This window comes from Phragmites australis, chromosome 16 (assembly GCF_958298935.1).
Source record: "Phragmites australis chromosome 16, lpPhrAust1.1, whole genome shotgun sequence".
Lineage (NCBI taxonomy): Eukaryota > Viridiplantae > Streptophyta > Magnoliopsida > Poales > Poaceae > Phragmites > Phragmites australis.
Window position 1 is genome coordinate 27,701,096 of NC_084936.1, and position 17,184 is coordinate 27,718,279.

At 42.1% G+C, this 17,184-nt stretch overlaps 1 protein-coding gene across 2 annotated transcripts; it reads left to right on the forward strand.

Moving 5' to 3' along the window:
• Positions 1-11,432: 11,432 nt before the first annotated feature.
• Positions 11,433-15,547, forward strand: LOC133896080 (uncharacterized). 2 transcript variants are annotated; one of them, XM_062336587.1, is made up of 9 exons: positions 11,463-11,764; positions 11,904-12,025; positions 12,722-12,775; positions 12,900-12,924; positions 13,012-13,134; positions 13,219-13,382; positions 13,861-13,930; positions 14,499-14,597; positions 15,229-15,547. In XM_062336587.1, exons 1-9 carry the CDS (start codon positions 11,564-11,566, stop codon positions 15,304-15,306), a joined length of 936 nt encoding a protein of 311 aa, XP_062192571.1. In that variant the 5' UTR covers positions 11,463-11,563; the 3' UTR covers positions 15,307-15,547. The 2 variants fall into 2 exon arrangements, with proteins under 2 accessions (XP_062192572.1, XP_062192571.1); XM_062336588.1 differs by lacking the exon at positions 11,904-12,025 and having other exon boundaries at positions 11,433-11,764.
• Positions 15,548-17,184: the final 1,637 nt, after the last annotated feature.

Here is a 17,184-nt window from a genome sequence, read left to right on the forward strand (position 1 = left end):
TGTGTGCTCTACGGCACGATGAGAAATACGATTGGTAGTTACTTTTTTAAAGTGAAAAATGCAAAAACTCTCTAAAGTCACTTAGATTTTGACTTTCCGTCGGAAGTTATTTTTTTAAAAAAAAAACCCTAAAAATTTGATTTTGTTAAAAAAGTCCTCCAAAAATTCAAAAGAAACCAAAAATTCTAAAAAAACTAGAGATAATTCTAAAACCTTCTGTGAAATATTTTTTTCAAAAATAATATCCTTTACATCATATTTCATAGAGAGGAAGTTTTTAAAAAAATATGCAGCTCATTTATTAACTCATGTTATTTTAATTTTGTCATGTCTACCATTATTTTTCCTACACAAATAATTGTTTAAGTAAACTAATAAAAGTGATTTCATTAATTTTGGGGTGTTATGGATTAGTTATGAATTAATTTATCTATAACACATTTACCCAATACTGCATGTTATAATAACTATTTCAAAATTTTATGTATTTTTAGAAGATAGAGGATCGTGTAAGAAGACTAAAAAAATTGATTTCATGATTTTGGATTAGTAAATAATTAACTATGCATTCAGCTCGAATTAATAAATGAGTTGCACGTTTATCTTTTTTTTCAAACTTCCTCTACATGAAATATGATGTAAAAGATATTATTTTAAAAAAAATCACAAAAAGTCTTAGAATTGTCTCTAGTTTTTTTAGAATTTTTTGTGATTTTTTAAAAATATTTTTGAATTTTTGGGGTGTTTTTGCAACAAAATCAAACCTTTGAGATTTTTTTTAACAAAATAACTTTTGAGAGGAAAATCAAAATTTAAGTGATTTTTGAGGGGGTTTTACATTTTTCCTTTTTTAAAAAGGAAATACAGCTGGGAACCCTCGTGTGAAATTCGTGAGAATTAACGTCGACATATTTAACATAGGTGGCACGGGCGTAATAACGCGCAACTGCACTGAGCATGGATGGTAGTTGCCTTTTATTTCACTGTGGATGGCGGCGGTAAATGTTGAATCTATGCAAATTTGGAAATACTAAACAGCTTATAAAGATGCCATGTACGTATGTTTTGAGATATAAATTGTAGCAGTGCTGTCACATCTTCTCTTAATTACGTTTTTTATCTAGGTCCTTCTCCATAGTTGTTATGGCGTCGAGATATCATCGATATAACAACGATATGTTGTCATGGCGGAAATCCCCTTGTCGCCACAAAGACGCCATGGCTCCATTGTATATGGCATTCATCATATTGTTGTGGCATCCCTGTGGTGCCTATATGGTATCATGTGGCGTATGACGGCTCTGTGGTCGGTACAATAGAAAGTTAGGTTAGTGGTGACTTACTTGGTAATCTAGCGTAAGGATTTAGGAACCTGCCTGTTGCTCGCATCATTTTTTTCGCATCCGTCGAGAGCCCACAGGACTAAGGAATCCTAGCCGTAGCCCAAGCCCTAGCCCTAGCCTCCGCCGTCAACGGGACGGTCCATCTCCGCTGCCCTCGCTTGGAAGTTGTCGGAGGGTGAACTCCACAAACGGGGATCCGGAGGGACCCCTTTGAGATTCGACCGGGGGATGATTCTGAATCTGCCTCGTACATGAAATAAATTGGAGTAAATGAGATGCAGGTGGAGTGGATGATCGGATGCAGGAGGAAATAAATGCTCAGGGGATTTTAGACAGGTTCAGATCGCACGGAGCGTAATACCCTACTCCTGTGTGTATGCTATAAATGCTCAGGGAATGTCTCTCTGAGGATCTCTCGTATTACAAGGATGTTTGTCTAAGTCTAGAGCTTCGTGCTTCTTTCGTCGTCGTCGTCGTCCAGAGTTCGTTTTGTGTGTTTGTGCTATCCTTCCCCGGGGAGCCCGTCCCTCTTTTATACCTCGTCGGGGCGGGTAGCGTGCCCAGAAAGGATGGCGCGAGTTCCAAGGTGCCATAAATGAAAAGCAATCATTATGAGCTGCTGCTTGAGGTGACGGGGAGGGTTGAAAACGCGCCCCCGTCCGGTCCTGTCGTCATCATTCCGCTTTTCAGCGGGTGCAGCGGGAAGGGCCCGTCGGGCAGCCACCGAGCAACCCCGCGTGCCCGCCTGGTCAGAGCGAGCTTGACACAGCAGGGCGGCGGGCGTTATGCCTCGAGCCCTGCGACGTTATCCCGAGGTGCACCGGATGACGCTCGATGGGACTTGCGTATTAAATGTCCCCACGCCTCCCTGCCAAACCGTGTCAGGGACTGACAGCAGGCGTGGGGGGAGTGGTTGGAAGTGACAAGCCACGCGCCCTCTTAAAAGCAGCATCGGGCCTCTCACCAATTGACATCTCACCGCTGAGCCCTTGTGGGGACCACCGGCGAAGGACTTCTCGGGCCCTCGGGGAACTGTGAGTGCTCGGGGACTACTGTTCACAGCCCTGAGCACTCTCTCCCGGATATGCCCTTTCTTGGTCCTCTGGGAACTTGGGTGCTTGGGGACCACTGTTCATGGCCCCGAGCACCCTCTCCAGGAACTGTGACTTCTCTTGTCATCGGGGAACTCGGGTGCTCGGGGACCACTGTTCATGGCCCCGAGCACCCTCTTCCAGAACTCGATCTTCTCGGGTCATCGGGGAACTCGGATACTCGGGGACCACAGTGCATGGCCCCAAACACCCTCTCCCGGGACTTGGTCTTCTCGGACCTCGAGGAGATAACCCCCTAGGGAGGGCGCCACGTGGCACTCTGCTGTCCTGGCCTCGGGACTCAGGGACCCCTGATTCCCATGCCACCGACAGAAGTCTATCGGCCCCCGCACTCACCATGTCTGCCACCCCTGCCTAGAAGTCTATGGCCCCTGCACTCATCGTGTCTCGAGCTAGTCAGCCCCGCCCTCGTTGTCTCCCCAGCAGCAAGAGACTGCAGGTCAGCAGCAAAGAAGGTAGATCAGCGTCGAGCATGCCGCTCTTGCCTCTCGATTGTCTCTGCTCTCCGCATGCCAGCGCCCAACAGCATGTAACTACTCTCTCTTCTTCCTCCTCTTTCTTCTCTCTGTTCTCTACTCTCTCAGTCTCTTCGCATTATGCCAGTCTATTAGGCTGGTAGCTGAAAAAAGCAGTATAGCACATATGTTAGGCACTTAGGCACATATGTTAGCAATAACACTTGGCACATATGTGTTAGGCACTTAGGCGCATATGTTAGCAGTAGCACTTAGCACATATGTGATGTTAGGCATATCTGTTATCACTTTCATAAGCACTTAGGCACAGTTGATCTGTTCTGAACTTCTGATAAAAGGCTTGTGCACTTGCTGGCTCATATGTGATTAGACATTTGCCCAGGAAGAAAGCACCTAGGAATGCAGGCACATATGTGAACAACTATTTTGATTACTAGTTCTTAGATCTGTTAGCACTTAGCACTACTTCTATTGCCAATGATTACCAACAGTTAGCACTAATTATTCACTTCTTCTGTTAGCATTTAGCAATACTCTAAGTTGTACCAGCATTTTTGCAGAACATGGCTACTCAAGGAACTAGAAGTGCGGAGGCCTTGGATCTGCATCAAAGTACAATCCAAAGATTGATCCAAAGCGGAAGCTGGCAAGGTCAACTAATCATCATGCAAGACAAGTATCAAGAGTGGTTGAAGACGATGAGGGAGAGGAAGAAGACATCATTATGGATGATCTTGATGTTGATGATTCTGGTGACAAATCAATGGATGATATTGAAGATGGTTTGGAGAACGTGGATGCTTATAATGATCTCAATGAGTTTGTATTGGATGACTTTTGAGAAATGAGAGATTTGAAACTTTGAGAGATAAGAGCGTTATATTTATTTTGTGCTACATTTATATTTCTATTTATCTTTTGTGCTATATTTACATTGTTATTTATCTTTTGTGCTATATTTACTGTAAGACCCATTTTCCGAGATCTCCTATACTCCTATATCAGTCCATAAATCAAGTAGCTGATACATATAGTATAACAGTTGTAGTATCACATTCAAACTTCATACATAAAGCAAAAAGGTTACATAGTACAAAATATTATAAACCATATTGTAATAAACCTGGCCTAGCGGCCAACAAAAGCGCAGCGGAAGACAACGGCCCAAAGCCACAAGCAACTAGGGTGCGAACGCGACTTCTAAGTCTACTCTTCATCCTCACCTTCTACTCCAGCGAAATCAGAGTCAATTTCCTCATCTGAATGATAGCAAGAGTGAGTATAAAAGATACTCAGTAAGTCATATACTACTTCAAGAGTTTGATAGGTGCATAAAGGTAATTCAAGGATAAGTTTTTATGGTTTAGTTTTAAGTGCAAAGCAGTTTCTGCAGAGACTCAGTTGTATTCTTTATTGTTGACCTTAAAACAGTTTGGAGTAGTTCAAAACCACGTAACAAGTTATATCTGGGGGGTTTCAGTCCTGGGAGGGGCTACACCTCACTTTGTAGTATCTATCAACACATCTGGTGTACCTCTAATACCACACAAATCATGGCGGATTTAGCCGGTAACCTCATCTCGCGGACATCTAGTCTTCACAGATATCTAGTCCACAAACTCACTCATCAAGACACACACACCCTAAGTCTAGTCAAAAAGGTTCTGCATTCGCATGTCCATGACCGTGGACACGGCTATTCTAATAGATATACACTCTGCAGAGGCCATATATTGTACCCACATGATTGCTCAGCTTCCAGCCGTTGCAAGCGGATGAGCGAATCATACCGAGACATTTCAATCATCTTTCCTATTGGACTTTTCTACAAGATACCCCAAGTACTAGAAACCTTGTACTAAATGATAGGTTCCATTTTTAAGCATTTGTCGGTCTCTGCATATTCAAACAGAGGGACAGATGGTCACTTGACTTCTTATTGCTCTCAATAGTATGATGCCAAACTAAATCTGGTGAAAGAAAAGTCAAGTCCTACCTATACAGAATGCATGGTTGCACTAGGGTGGCTTAAGAATAACAGCGAAATGACTCAGTCCTTAAGTGACCAGAACAAGTATCTTCTGGCAATGAATACCACAAAGGTAATTCAAGCCCCCAAGAGCATCCTCGTCTAGAGTACTACTCTATACGCTCCTGTCAAAATAGTTTCACCTATTTTTACGCACCACTCGTCATAACCCGTACGACATCAAGGATCTCACCACCATCACAGAATTCACAACCATCAAGGACTCATGGTATATGAGTTAACATTTGATAATGATCAAGTGATGTCTCCGAAGAGACGTATTTTGAAAGTGACATTCGAGGAGACATATTCAATCATAAGCATGTTATATATCAAGGCAGCGTCCGACGTTAATATAGATAATGATAGGTAAATCCTAGGGTGATATATATTTTGGATGATAACATTTAAAGCATAATAATTGTTTGATAGGATTAACTAATATAAATAATTGTAAGCATAATCCATAGTATATGCGATAATAAGTTCAGTTTTAGTTTATATTGTAGATAATTTGAAAACATAGGTTCAATATGATCGATAAGATAAGACTTGCCTTCTCTAATGTTCCCCTCAAAGCTTTGGTCATAATCAAGACCCTCTAGGCTCCTGATGCTTCATACGCAGCACTCGCAAAACTCTGTTGATTCTGCAAATGTGACTACGATTAATAACGAACTATACTACATAAGAATCAAATAACACCAAATGGAAAGATAAATGAGCCCTAATAAATATCACACTATGATATATATGTAGATCTTGAATTTAGAGAAATTTTGGCCAAAAAATCATCGAAATCGGAGTCAAAACGAAGAAGTTAGGACTCCTGAAATATTTAATCTAAAATTAAATCGAAAAAATACAAAATTGCACTATTTATAAATGAGATCCATGGGTGGGACCCACTGAACAGTAACTCGGTGGGACCGACTGCACAATGTTGGTTTGACCTGAAATGGGCTTGGACTGGGCCGGGGTTGGGCTTGAGCTAGGATGCACAATAGTTGCCCTAGTGCATAGCCAATTGCGTTTGTGGGCTATGGAAGCTGGGTGGCCCACTAAGGCATGCTCCATGGTGGCTAGGCTGGCCTAACAAGCCGACGACGCGTGGGCTAAGCCATGGCCTGCTAGACTGGGCTGCGCAGTGTGTGAGCGGACCCAGATACACGTGTACGGGTGTGCGGCAAAGGGGATCAGGTCGGCAGTGAGCAATCACAGTGAAGTCGCGTCAGAGGGCTCACCGAAGTTGGGTTTCCATCGGGGTCCTATGACGAGATGCAAACACCGGCCACCTATGCGCTACGGGGAACCCATCTAGGGGTTCGTCGACGACAGGCCATGACCAGAGCAGCATCAGACGGCGGCTGGAGCGAAGAAGAGGAAAGGGAGGGGTTTTGGCTAGCTAAAGGTGCCTACGTGTGTAGCGTGAAGCGAGGAGATCGACCAGAGGTTTCATGGGCCAATAGCCGGATCGTGGCCCGACCGACGGTGTGCAGGTGAGGTACAGCGACACTTGATCATCGTAGAAGAGTGCACTGGTGTAGGTCCAAGGGAAAAACGGCACGTGCAATCAAAAGAGGAGGGCAAGGGGAAGCTCACCGAGGCTGGGAAGGGCGAGGAGGTGGCCGGAGTTGAAGAAGAGGTGGCGGTCAGTGGTGTGGAGCTTCAGCAGTGACGACTGCTCGGCTTGGGGTCGGACATGCTCCCGTCGGGCTTCCGAGTGAGGGAGGGCGACACAGGGACGATGGCGAACTTCTTGTTCCCCTTGGCAGCTCGCGGGGGAAGAACAGCGATGACAAGAATGCGGCAGCGAGCAATGGCACTTCAGTGAGGCAGCGGTGGTGGCTAGGTGGAGAAACAGTGAAATGGAGGGTCAGGTGTGTTAGCTCAGGCAGTGGGAGAGAGGGAGAGAGAGGGGATAGGGAGAGAGAGCGAGAGCGCGCGTGAGGTGGCGAGCAAGTTGTCGGTGCACTCATTGCACCGGTCATCATGGTGGCTCTACGCGGACAGCGTGAGGCCGTCACGCTGGAGGAGGGAGAGGGCCGGCGTGAGCTAGGCTAGCTAGCGCACAAGAGCTGGGCCGAGCGCGAGGAGAGAAGTCGGGCCGGTTGGGCCGCTCGACGAGAAGGAGAGGAGATTATGCTCGGAAGAAAAAGGAAAAAGGAAAATGATTTGGGTTTAATTTTTAATTAAATTTTTGAATTTGTATTTAACTTTGGACTTGGCATAAATTCAAACATGTATATTTGAATTTTGAAAAGGTAACAAATCTCTAAGATTTAGGAACATGATTTGAATCCAAAAGATTTGAATTTGATTTAGATTTGAGCTTAAAGGAAACTAAGAATAGATTTTAAATTGAGAGACATTCAATTCAAATTTCCACTCAAAGAATCATAAAACAATAAATCAGACGCACATGAATAAATTAATCTATGGAGAAGTTTAGATTTTAATTTATTGTATTTTGGAATACTTAGCCAATTTCATATATATGAATATACAACCCCATATATATATATATATATATATGTGATTTTATTAATTACAAAATTTTTAAATTAGAGTGATTTTGCTATAACCTATATGCTAAAACCCAGGATGTTATAATTGCATTGCTATTTATTTTTTTCTATATTTACATTGACATTTCCTAATATCCTAGACTATAACTTTTGTACTATATTTACATTGCTATCTGCTAATATTCTGGACAAATATGTGTGTATTCGCTACGCCGAAGTGTGTATGACATCATCACACCACACACCATAGACACTGTAAAGTTATGAAGATGGTGGGTTGCCATACCTCGCCACGCTGCTATAACAACTATGCCCTACTCTGTTGGATGAAGTTCAAATTTGAAACCACTCAAAATTTTAGTGATATATATTTGAAAAAGATGTACATCGATATGCAAAATCACTAATAGAAAGCATTGGATGTACTTATTGCTCATTGGAGAATCCTTGCACTTTGTTCAAACGTGCAGCCCGGAGTTACAGTCAAGATAGAGGTAGAAATGTGAAAACAAGTACATTTGCAACCAATTGTTCTATAAACAATTGATTAAAAAGGACTAAAAAAGTGCGAACAAAGTAATCCAAAATAAAAATCCAATGACTCGTGATTTGAGGTGCTTGTCCTTCCACATTGAGCTCCCTCGTAGAGGTTAGCTCTTCCCATTCAATACAAGTCACTAAAAGTGCATCTCCACTTTTCAATCGAATTATTAGGATTTGTCATGTATACAGATCTTCTGTTCTAAGGCCTCACATCGGTTAACATTTAGTTGGTAGATGATTCTTTTTCAAACTAATATCTCACCGCTCAACTAGTTTGCATCTTCGCGACTAGAATTCTTATCGTATAAGGGATTATCGCGACCAATAGCTAGTCGCTGGTCGCGGGATAGGTACTTATCAAACTAGTATATTCTTATTAAATACATTCCACTCAAGTGTTTTTTTTTTCATAGGCACTCCTTCCCAACGGACATGCCGTGGCCGACGTAGTGGTGCTATGCCCCATCCCATAGCATTAAACGTTACAGGATGGGCTCGCAAGCGCGTCCAACTGCTTCGCAGGCGCGTATACGAGACCGGTGATGGGACATGTGAAAAAGATCGAGATGTCGCGTAGAAGGGGAAGAATAGGTGTTTCCTTGCAATTCAAATAAACTTGCAGCAGATTAGTTAAAAGCAGAGTCCCCGTAAGTTTTGCGGACTCTCCGCACTTTTATGGACCTTCCGCAAAAACAGAGGAAGCTCGAATGTAAACTATATCTAATGAGTTCTAGCTCAAACCAAACTTGTTGATATACGTCTGGATGTGTCCACTAGCAAATCAATAAAGTACTTGCACTCAAAAGTACGCACAACCAAGTAGATCTAGTAGAAAGCACAAATCAAAGCAAGAACTCGAAAGGATGGATTGAGCTCTCTCGTGCTCTCAAATATCAATCTTTCAACCCAACTCTTGGGATTTCTCACAAATCACACACCTCATAAAGAGAGGTTAGAAAGAGCTCTACAAGCCTTTGTCTTAGTTGTGGACGTAAGAAACTCCAGCACTAGCATCAGCATCACCTCCAAATGAAGGGGATAGGGTATATGTCGGGGGGGAAATTTGTGACAATGATTTCGAGGTGTATCAGACGACGAGTGTGTGATCTTTGTTCGGGGAGTGGCTACTGAATTTGTTTGTGTATGTGCAACTCAAGAACACCGAAGATTATCCAGGTTCAGACCCCCCATAGGGTAATAGCTCTACATCCTGTGTATTTTTTTCTTATGATCTTAGTTGGTTACAGATGATGTTCTAGCTCCTTCTTGGAGCCCTCTCCTCTCCTCTCTTTATAGCCCAGGGGGGAAAGATCCTTACAAGTGGGCCCATCCAACTGACCTATCCCTATGTAGACGGTCAACAATAAGCTATCATTACGGAGCACACACACGCTGCGCCAGCTTCGGAGTGCTACGAGGCCTGTCCCATCCGTCAGCTCCTTTTGTACTTATCCGTCCGAGTCGCCCGGCCTGCTTCGTCCCATCACCGGTTGCCCACGCGCGCCTGCCACGTCCTTAGTGATGTCCGCGAACCTATCATGTAACAATTAATGCCGTGGGAGGGAACACGGAAGCTCTGCATCCGCCCCAGTCGCCTCGACCGGTGGGATGCACCTGGGAAAGGAAAACTGCATGGGCATTAGTATTAAATGAGAGTGGTTTGGTTTAGATGAGTACCTGCCTCGCGACCAATAGGGGCTGGTCGTGGGAAATCCAGCAGGGGGTCGGGAGTGTGGTCGTGCGATGCCGAGTGGTCGCGCGGTGGATCCTGTTTAGAGAATAAGAACTAGCCCCACAAAAACCAGTCGTTGCGTCCGTCCTGGCAGGGGACCCCCATATACCTTACACCGACATTGGCAGACGATTCTTTTTCCAGACTAGGGTCCCACCGCGCGGCCAGTCTGCATCTTCGCGACCATGATCCTTTCAACATAAGGGGTTCTCGCAACCAACCTTCGCTGATCGTGGGACATATACTCATCATACCAGTCTATTCTCATTAAATGCATTCCACTCAAGTGTTTTTCTTCCCTACGCACTCCTTCCCAACAGACAGGCCGTGATCAGCGCAGTAGTGCCATGCCCCGTCTCGTAGCGTTAAACGTTACGGGACGGACTCGCAGGCATGTCAGATTGCTTTATAGGCGCTCGTGCGAGACCGGTGGTAGGATAGGGCGTACTGGCTGACCGAGGTGGCGTAGGCGTGGAGGTGTCCAGCGGATGAGACGGACTCGGCTGCTTTCTCAGAACAAAAAGGGGCACGTGCGCCACCCGTTTTAAATAGCCAAGGGGTGGGATGTTTAGCTAAGATATGGATCAGTATAAAATGGTCCATTTATAAGTTCTTCTTCTTTGTAGTATATAAAGATATAATGATCCGATTTGTAAGGAGAGGGAGTCGAAAAAACTCATTTGTAACAGGTTCACAAACTCTGGTAACAAAATACATAAGATGTAGGACTGTTATCCCGAGAGAGACCTGAATCTGAATAATTCATGTGTTCTTAAGTTCATCGCAAACATACATACACCGTCACACATACACCATAAGGGCTGTTCATGTGTCACTCAACTAATACACTGAAATTATTATCAGAAACTAACTCTGGACAAAATTAATCACTAGTTGATTATCACTACCGTTGCACTTTGCTTTCACCGTTTTCCTGCTCGGCCCTTAGGATCTTTGGCTCGCAAGCTTCGCACTTCTCCTGTTCTCCACATTCACTTGAACCTTCCTTGTTGAGACCACAAGACCTTGTTGAAGCACACCCTATAGACGCCTAGGGGCAGAACCTAAGCGATAGAAATAATGTGAGAATACAAAAAACTAAATATGGACTGGTCGGATATTTGAAATGACAAATCTGTAATCCTCCTTTACTCTAGAATTGACTCTTGATTCCATACAATGTCATATTACCTCTAGCATTGGAATTTCACACATAAGATCAAACTTAGTTAGTAGAATGTTAACCCTTACATCTTAAATAGTTATCAGACATTTTGATTAGATTTTTTTAACAAAATAATCAATATTTGTAACGGTATATATGTTCTCAAGAAAGGACATCTTACACCGAAAGACCTCTCTATATACCGTCCTTTTCGAAACCTGTATTTGTTTCGTGAAATGACATATTTTCATATAACAAAACACTTTTGGATGGCTCTTTTTATGAACTAGAAACACTTGAGAAGTGTAATAGTCAAATAAATGTATCTAAATCAACCAAGACGGAAGCGCATTGAAAAAAAAAACCATACGCTAGTATTTACAGTAAGCTCTAGCTCGAGCACAAATCGCAAAAAAGCTTTAATTTGAACACTAATCGCAAAAAAGCTTTAATTTGAACACAAATCGCAAAAAAAGCTCTAATTTGAACACAGGAATTTTAAGAGACGGTTCATTTCGCATGTGGATAGGGGGGAAATTTCAGGAATCGCAGAGCCCTGGAGCGCGAATATTCGGATCACGTCCATCTATTTACTGTCACTCCGACGAGTCGACAACCCCAGCGCTTTCCATCCCATGGCCGCCGCCGACCCCGCCACCGCGGCCTCCTTGTCGCGGTTTTCGCTCCGCCGCGCCGTTCCCCCGTTCCCGCTCCGCCTCCCCTCGTCGCCTCCCACTCCGCCCCGCCGTCTCCGCCTCCGCGTCTCCTCCACCGTCGTTGCCCTCCACAAGCGCAATCCCAAGCGGCTCAAGTACGCCTCCGAGCGCCAGTTCACGGTACTTTCTGGTTTCTGCTTCCCGCGCCTCTTCCTCTTCTTTTTTTTTTCTCTTCCAGTTTTGCTTGTTTTCCGCGTGCCTTCTGGTGCTAAGAACAATATCTCTGGCGGTTGGGCTGCCCGCGCGCGCGCGCACGAAGAGAGGGGATACCGGGATGCTGCGGGTGAAGGTGGAGCCCTCCGGCGAGGACTTCTGGAAGCTGGACCCCGTCATCGACCTCATTAACCGCGGCGCCGTCGGGGTGATCCCTACCGACACCGTGTACGCCGCTCGTCGTTTCAGTTGGCCTTCTTATCTTTTAGCCTCGTCGCCGTGGAACTACCTAAATGTGTAGATGCTGAAAGTATGCTATCCAGGGGTTCTGGCGGCCCCTTCAGCGAATTCAGCATGTTACAATGTTTAAAAAAATCGTCAAACAACCATGTATGTAGTATACATAAAGTTACTTAAACCTACAAAAAAAAATCAATTTCAAATTCATCCTGGCTATCAAGAAACAAAATAGACAAGCAGCTAATCTAGTATTGTTCATCATGTGCTAACAGTACCACTTGTATTTTTTGAATCTCGATGCCAAACTTGAATTTGAAATTGAAAATTTTCAGGTTTACTTAACTTCTTATGTACTATACGCACGATGTTTTATGAAATTTTTGAAACACTGCAACATGTTGGATTAATTCATACTTTTCACGAATAATTTCTATGCAAATGTTTGCTGCATGTGTTTTGTTTGGGCAGCTTTGGTTTCCAAGAAATTTGAACTTAGAAGACTGTTTCGCTAATAAAAACAATAAGATGATTGATAAACAACATATGTCCATTTGTCCTATTTGATTGTTTGGGTTTGGTTGACCATCTTCCTAGAGATATAACTATATTCTTAATATTTCCAGTTATCCTATTTTGAACAATGCTCTGTTGAACACAAATAATATGGAGTCTTACTTTTGACAGCTACTCCATCGTCTGTGATCTGAGTAACAATGAGTCTATTGAGCGCCTTCGCAGGTAAATTCGTTGCTTTGATCATTGGTATGATGGGTGATGCATCTCCAATTCTTGCTATGTCACTTATACATGAAGTAAGTCATTTCAGCTCTGATTGGTAATTATATGTTTGTTCTTGATGCAGACTGAAAGGCATCGGCGATTCAAAGGCAAGATTAGCATGCTTGTAAAATATTTTTGTATGAAACTTATTCTGCAGATGCGCCATGTGCTTATACTGATTCTGAACTGTACAGCCTCTCAGCATCTTATGCCGCTCGTTACGTGATATCGATACCTACACAACAGGATTTCCTCGAGGTACCAACCAAGGGCAAGCTAACATTTTCCGTGCTGTCAAGCGTGCAATACCTGGGCCTGTAAGTATATCTGCTTCTTCACTTTGTACTGCACTTTGAACTTGAGTACTTCACAATTAACTTGATTATTTTAATCATGTGCAGTACACCTTTATTTTACCTGCAACCAAGCAATTTCCCAAACAATGCATAAAGCATGGGTTGTCCACAAGGTATGCAAAAAGGAGACAGGTTGGTGTTCGAATTCCTGATGATCCCATCTGCCAGGCTATATTGCAAAATCTGGAAGAACCTTTGATCTGCACAAGGTTTGTAGTATAACTCTTCTTTTTTTTGCTTCACTTCCTGTTCTTGGTATGCTTGTGGTCAACTGGGCATTATAGGGTATAGGATCGTGTGATGTAGACTGCAAATGCATGTTCTGCTGCATTTCTAAATGTCAATTCCACGAACAGTTCAGATGAAGTACGTGACATTGTGCTCACATGCACGAGAGAGCATTCTCAATAGTTGACCATATGCCGCATGGCGCTCACTCTATATTCTGGTTCAACTAAAAGATATTTTACTTGAGATTATATCAGAATTTCATATACTGTTGATCATTTTTACCTACGAAGAAAAGGGAATTTTTGTGTTCTCATAGATTTCACTGGTATTTGTAATAACTTACACATTTCCTTAGTGTTTGGAGGGAATTGGTTATGATTGGGAAATAATTGGCATCTTGTTGTCATCCTGTCAGTTTCAAGTATTCTAAATATTTTCCTTTTCCTTTATTTACAGTGTTAAATATCTGTCGGAGGATGAATGGATACTTGATCCAGTAATAATTGCTGATATTTACGAGCCACTGGTATCTTCATTTTTACTGCTACACCTGAAACTTTGTATTCTAATCTCACTTGAAGAATTGTTTTTGGTCTCAGCATCATAATGCCACTTCTCTTATATCAAGTCATAATGTATCTTTAACATTTTTATCTACAATTCTTGTGAAATTGAAGAATTGATACTCTTTCAGAGATAATATGTTACTGAGTAAAGTTTCCATCTGACGCCTCTTTGTATCTGACTAACAGTTGCAATGCCATGCATTATGGTTTATACATAATTGCTTATTTGGCGAGTACCAACCACTCAGGCTTACGGAAGTAACTAAGCAAAAAAAAAAAATGTAGCAAAATTGTTTATCCTAACTGTAGTTACTAACAGATGGCATGTTAAGCTAGTTTTTATTTTTATAAATGCATACAAATAGTAATGATTTGCTTCAAATGGCTAGTTAAACACTCTGGAATAGTAACGAGCTATTAGCTGCGTTGCTTTGATGTCTGGCTGTATTACAAGTTGTGCTCGGACAAGAGTGAGGTCTGAAAGATGGCTTGAAGGACATGATATGCTTTAATGTTTAATATTTTCAGGGTCTAGATTTCATTGTTGATGGTGGTGTTAGAATTGATGATCCTTCTACTGTGGTAGATATGACGGGAACTTATCCTACTATAATTCGTCAGGGAAAGGTAAGCATTCTACATGTTGTATTTTTGCTTGTGCATTCTTTACTCCCTTGTACGTCTTGTGCATATATAATCCCCCTTGTCTTAATATAATATATATCGTAGGGGCTTTGCACTAATGTTTTTCGTAAAGAAAATGCTACACAAGGACTGAAAAAGACTATAAAATAGGGAAAGCTTTGGCTAGTATTCTTTTTCTCCCACGGCCATTTTGCAGTGAATCATAGTACAAGTGCTGAAAATGTCTGAAAGTTAGCTTTGGATACGTCACAAACACCCCGTATATGTATTTGCCATTAGCATTTTTCAGCAAGGGTATTGAGCATTTTGAAAAAGACTATAATACAGGGAAACCTGTTCTCCCCTGTGCATTTTTCAGTGAATCATAGACTCTAGTGCAGTACTGAAAATGTCTGAAAGTTAAGATTTGAATAAATCCAAACCTTCTGTATATGTATTTGCCATTAGCATTTTTTGGCGAAGGGTATTTAACCTATTGAAACATAACATACCTATTGTGTATTTGTGTCGTTATGTTATATCTTTGATTCTATCACTGGCCCTGTTAATGAATAGGATCCTGCAAATTCATTCCTTTGCATACATGCACTTACCTATTTTTCTCTTGCTTTAGGGTCCAAAGCTCGATTGGATGGAAACAGAAGATAAAGAACATGAGGCACAATCGATGTTGGATTTTAAAGCGGCTTGAGATTTGCTTCACCTGAGTACCTGACCTACTGTATGTGTTTTCGATACCCCTACCGAAGCATGTTCTCTTGACTGCGTAGAATGTTAGTATACTGAACACGGACAATAGGCTACATGGTGTAAATATGCAAGCCAATGTAACTACAAATCACCAGCACCAGCTATCTTTACCGAATCTCTGCATCGTCTGTTTGTTATGTTGATGTATTATTGTGAAAATGCTGAGAGTTCTGCTTGGTCAATGCATTGACTAATCATCAGACAAAACAAGAGAGATCTGGATGCATCGGTCATGGAAATTCAGGCAAAACAGTGGAAGGAATTGGCCAAATATGCATTGTACTAGATTTTCTACAGTCACAGGTTATAACCGTATTGAGGCTTTGTTTGTTAGGGCTTTTACAAGCTGTGGTTTCTTCAGAAGCCTGCTTTAGTATAAGCATATTCAGATATGTTTATGATTTCTTAGGTTTTTGCAGTAGTAAAATTGTTTTTGTTTCTCAGAAACTATAACAAGAAGCTAGTAAAAACAAATTGTTTGTTTTGTTTTTTGTTTTTTGAGAAATAGAAGCCAATAGAAACCAAACAAACCTTAAAGTTGAAACAGGCAGCACATATTATCCTGAAAGCCCGTATGTTTCTTTATCAGGCAGGGAAAATAGGTTTTTTCCTCTTTAACACCCGTATGTAGAATGTTATTTACCTCTTTAACAACCGTATGTAGAATGCTATTTCCTTCTGTCACAAATGTTTGATGTTTTGGACAATGTTTGATTAAAATTTTGAAAGTTTGATTATTAATAGTTTTTAAAATATTTAGTTTGAAAATATGGAAATTGTATGTGTGGATTTGTCTAAAAATGCTTTCATAATCTTATAAATTTATTAGATTTCATACATATATTCTAATAGAAAATGAGGATCAAATGTACGCGTCGGAGACTATGTCATTATTCAAAACGTTAAACTATTTATTACGGGAGGGAATAGTATAGGTCGCCATGCTGGTCTACACACTACACGTGTGTTTCCTCGGCGTTTTGTACCTTTTGAATGTGCCTGGAGCTAATGAACTACTGCCAGGTGGCAGTATACGTTTCTGGATTGCGGAACGCGGACATCTTTGATGAGGATGTAATAAACTTCTTGGCATCGAACAGTACCTCGACCGATCTCGCATGGTCACAGTGCAACACCATTGTCCGGCCGGCAGCTGAAATAGTTGGGCGCCGGTCGGCCGATGGACGGACAACGGCATTGGCACAGAGAAAGTCTGAGTACAAATTGGTCCTTTTGGCCGCACCGGAAAAGAAAACGAGGACGACTTGCAAGTAACTACAGTTGTAAATTGGTAAATCTAAAGTTACCCATCAATTATTTTTAGTTCAACTAATAACTCTATTTAACATTATTTTTAGTGTTATTAATTAAACTAAAGAGAGCAGATGGATATCTTTAGATTTATCAATTTGCACTCTTACAATTAACCGGTAGTGTGGCAATCGATGTGTATCGTCTTTCTGATTAAGGGTATATATTTAGATCATTTGCCAGCCGAGGCAAGCTAGGCGATGATTGTTTAGCCTTGCCAGGCAAAGCTAGACAAGGAAACATGTGGTGTTTGATTCTCAACTTTACTAGCTGCTGATTTATATTGTCGGTGGTTGATTTTTACAGCATGACGTGGTTTGTTCTTTGTTTCCTGCTGGATTTGTGGTTTGTTCTTTGTTGGCTACTGGATTCGAGGATGAGACAAAGATGTAGAGGGGTTATGCAGCATGACAGTGATTGAGCAAACGCGTAACCAAAGTTTGCCCTCGCAGAAGAGCCAATTTGACTCTCCCGTGAGGGCAAGGATTTCCTTGCCAGCCTAGGCTAG

What these genes read in the sequence shown, in the direction of transcription:
- LOC133896080 (XM_062336587.1), top strand. Translation starts at nt 11,564, where the DNA reads ATGGCCGCCGCCGACCCCGCCACCGCGGCCTCCTTGTCGCGGTTTTCG. An exon ending in AGCGTGCAATACCTGGGCCT is followed by an intron (nt 13,135 to 13,218) that starts GTAAGTATATCT and finishes AATCATGTGCAG; the next exon opens with TACACCTTTATTTTACCTGC. An exon ending in CTATAATTCGTCAGGGAAAG is followed by an intron (nt 14,598 to 15,228) that starts GTAAGCATTCTA and finishes CTCTTGCTTTAG; the next exon opens with GGTCCAAAGCTCGATTGGAT.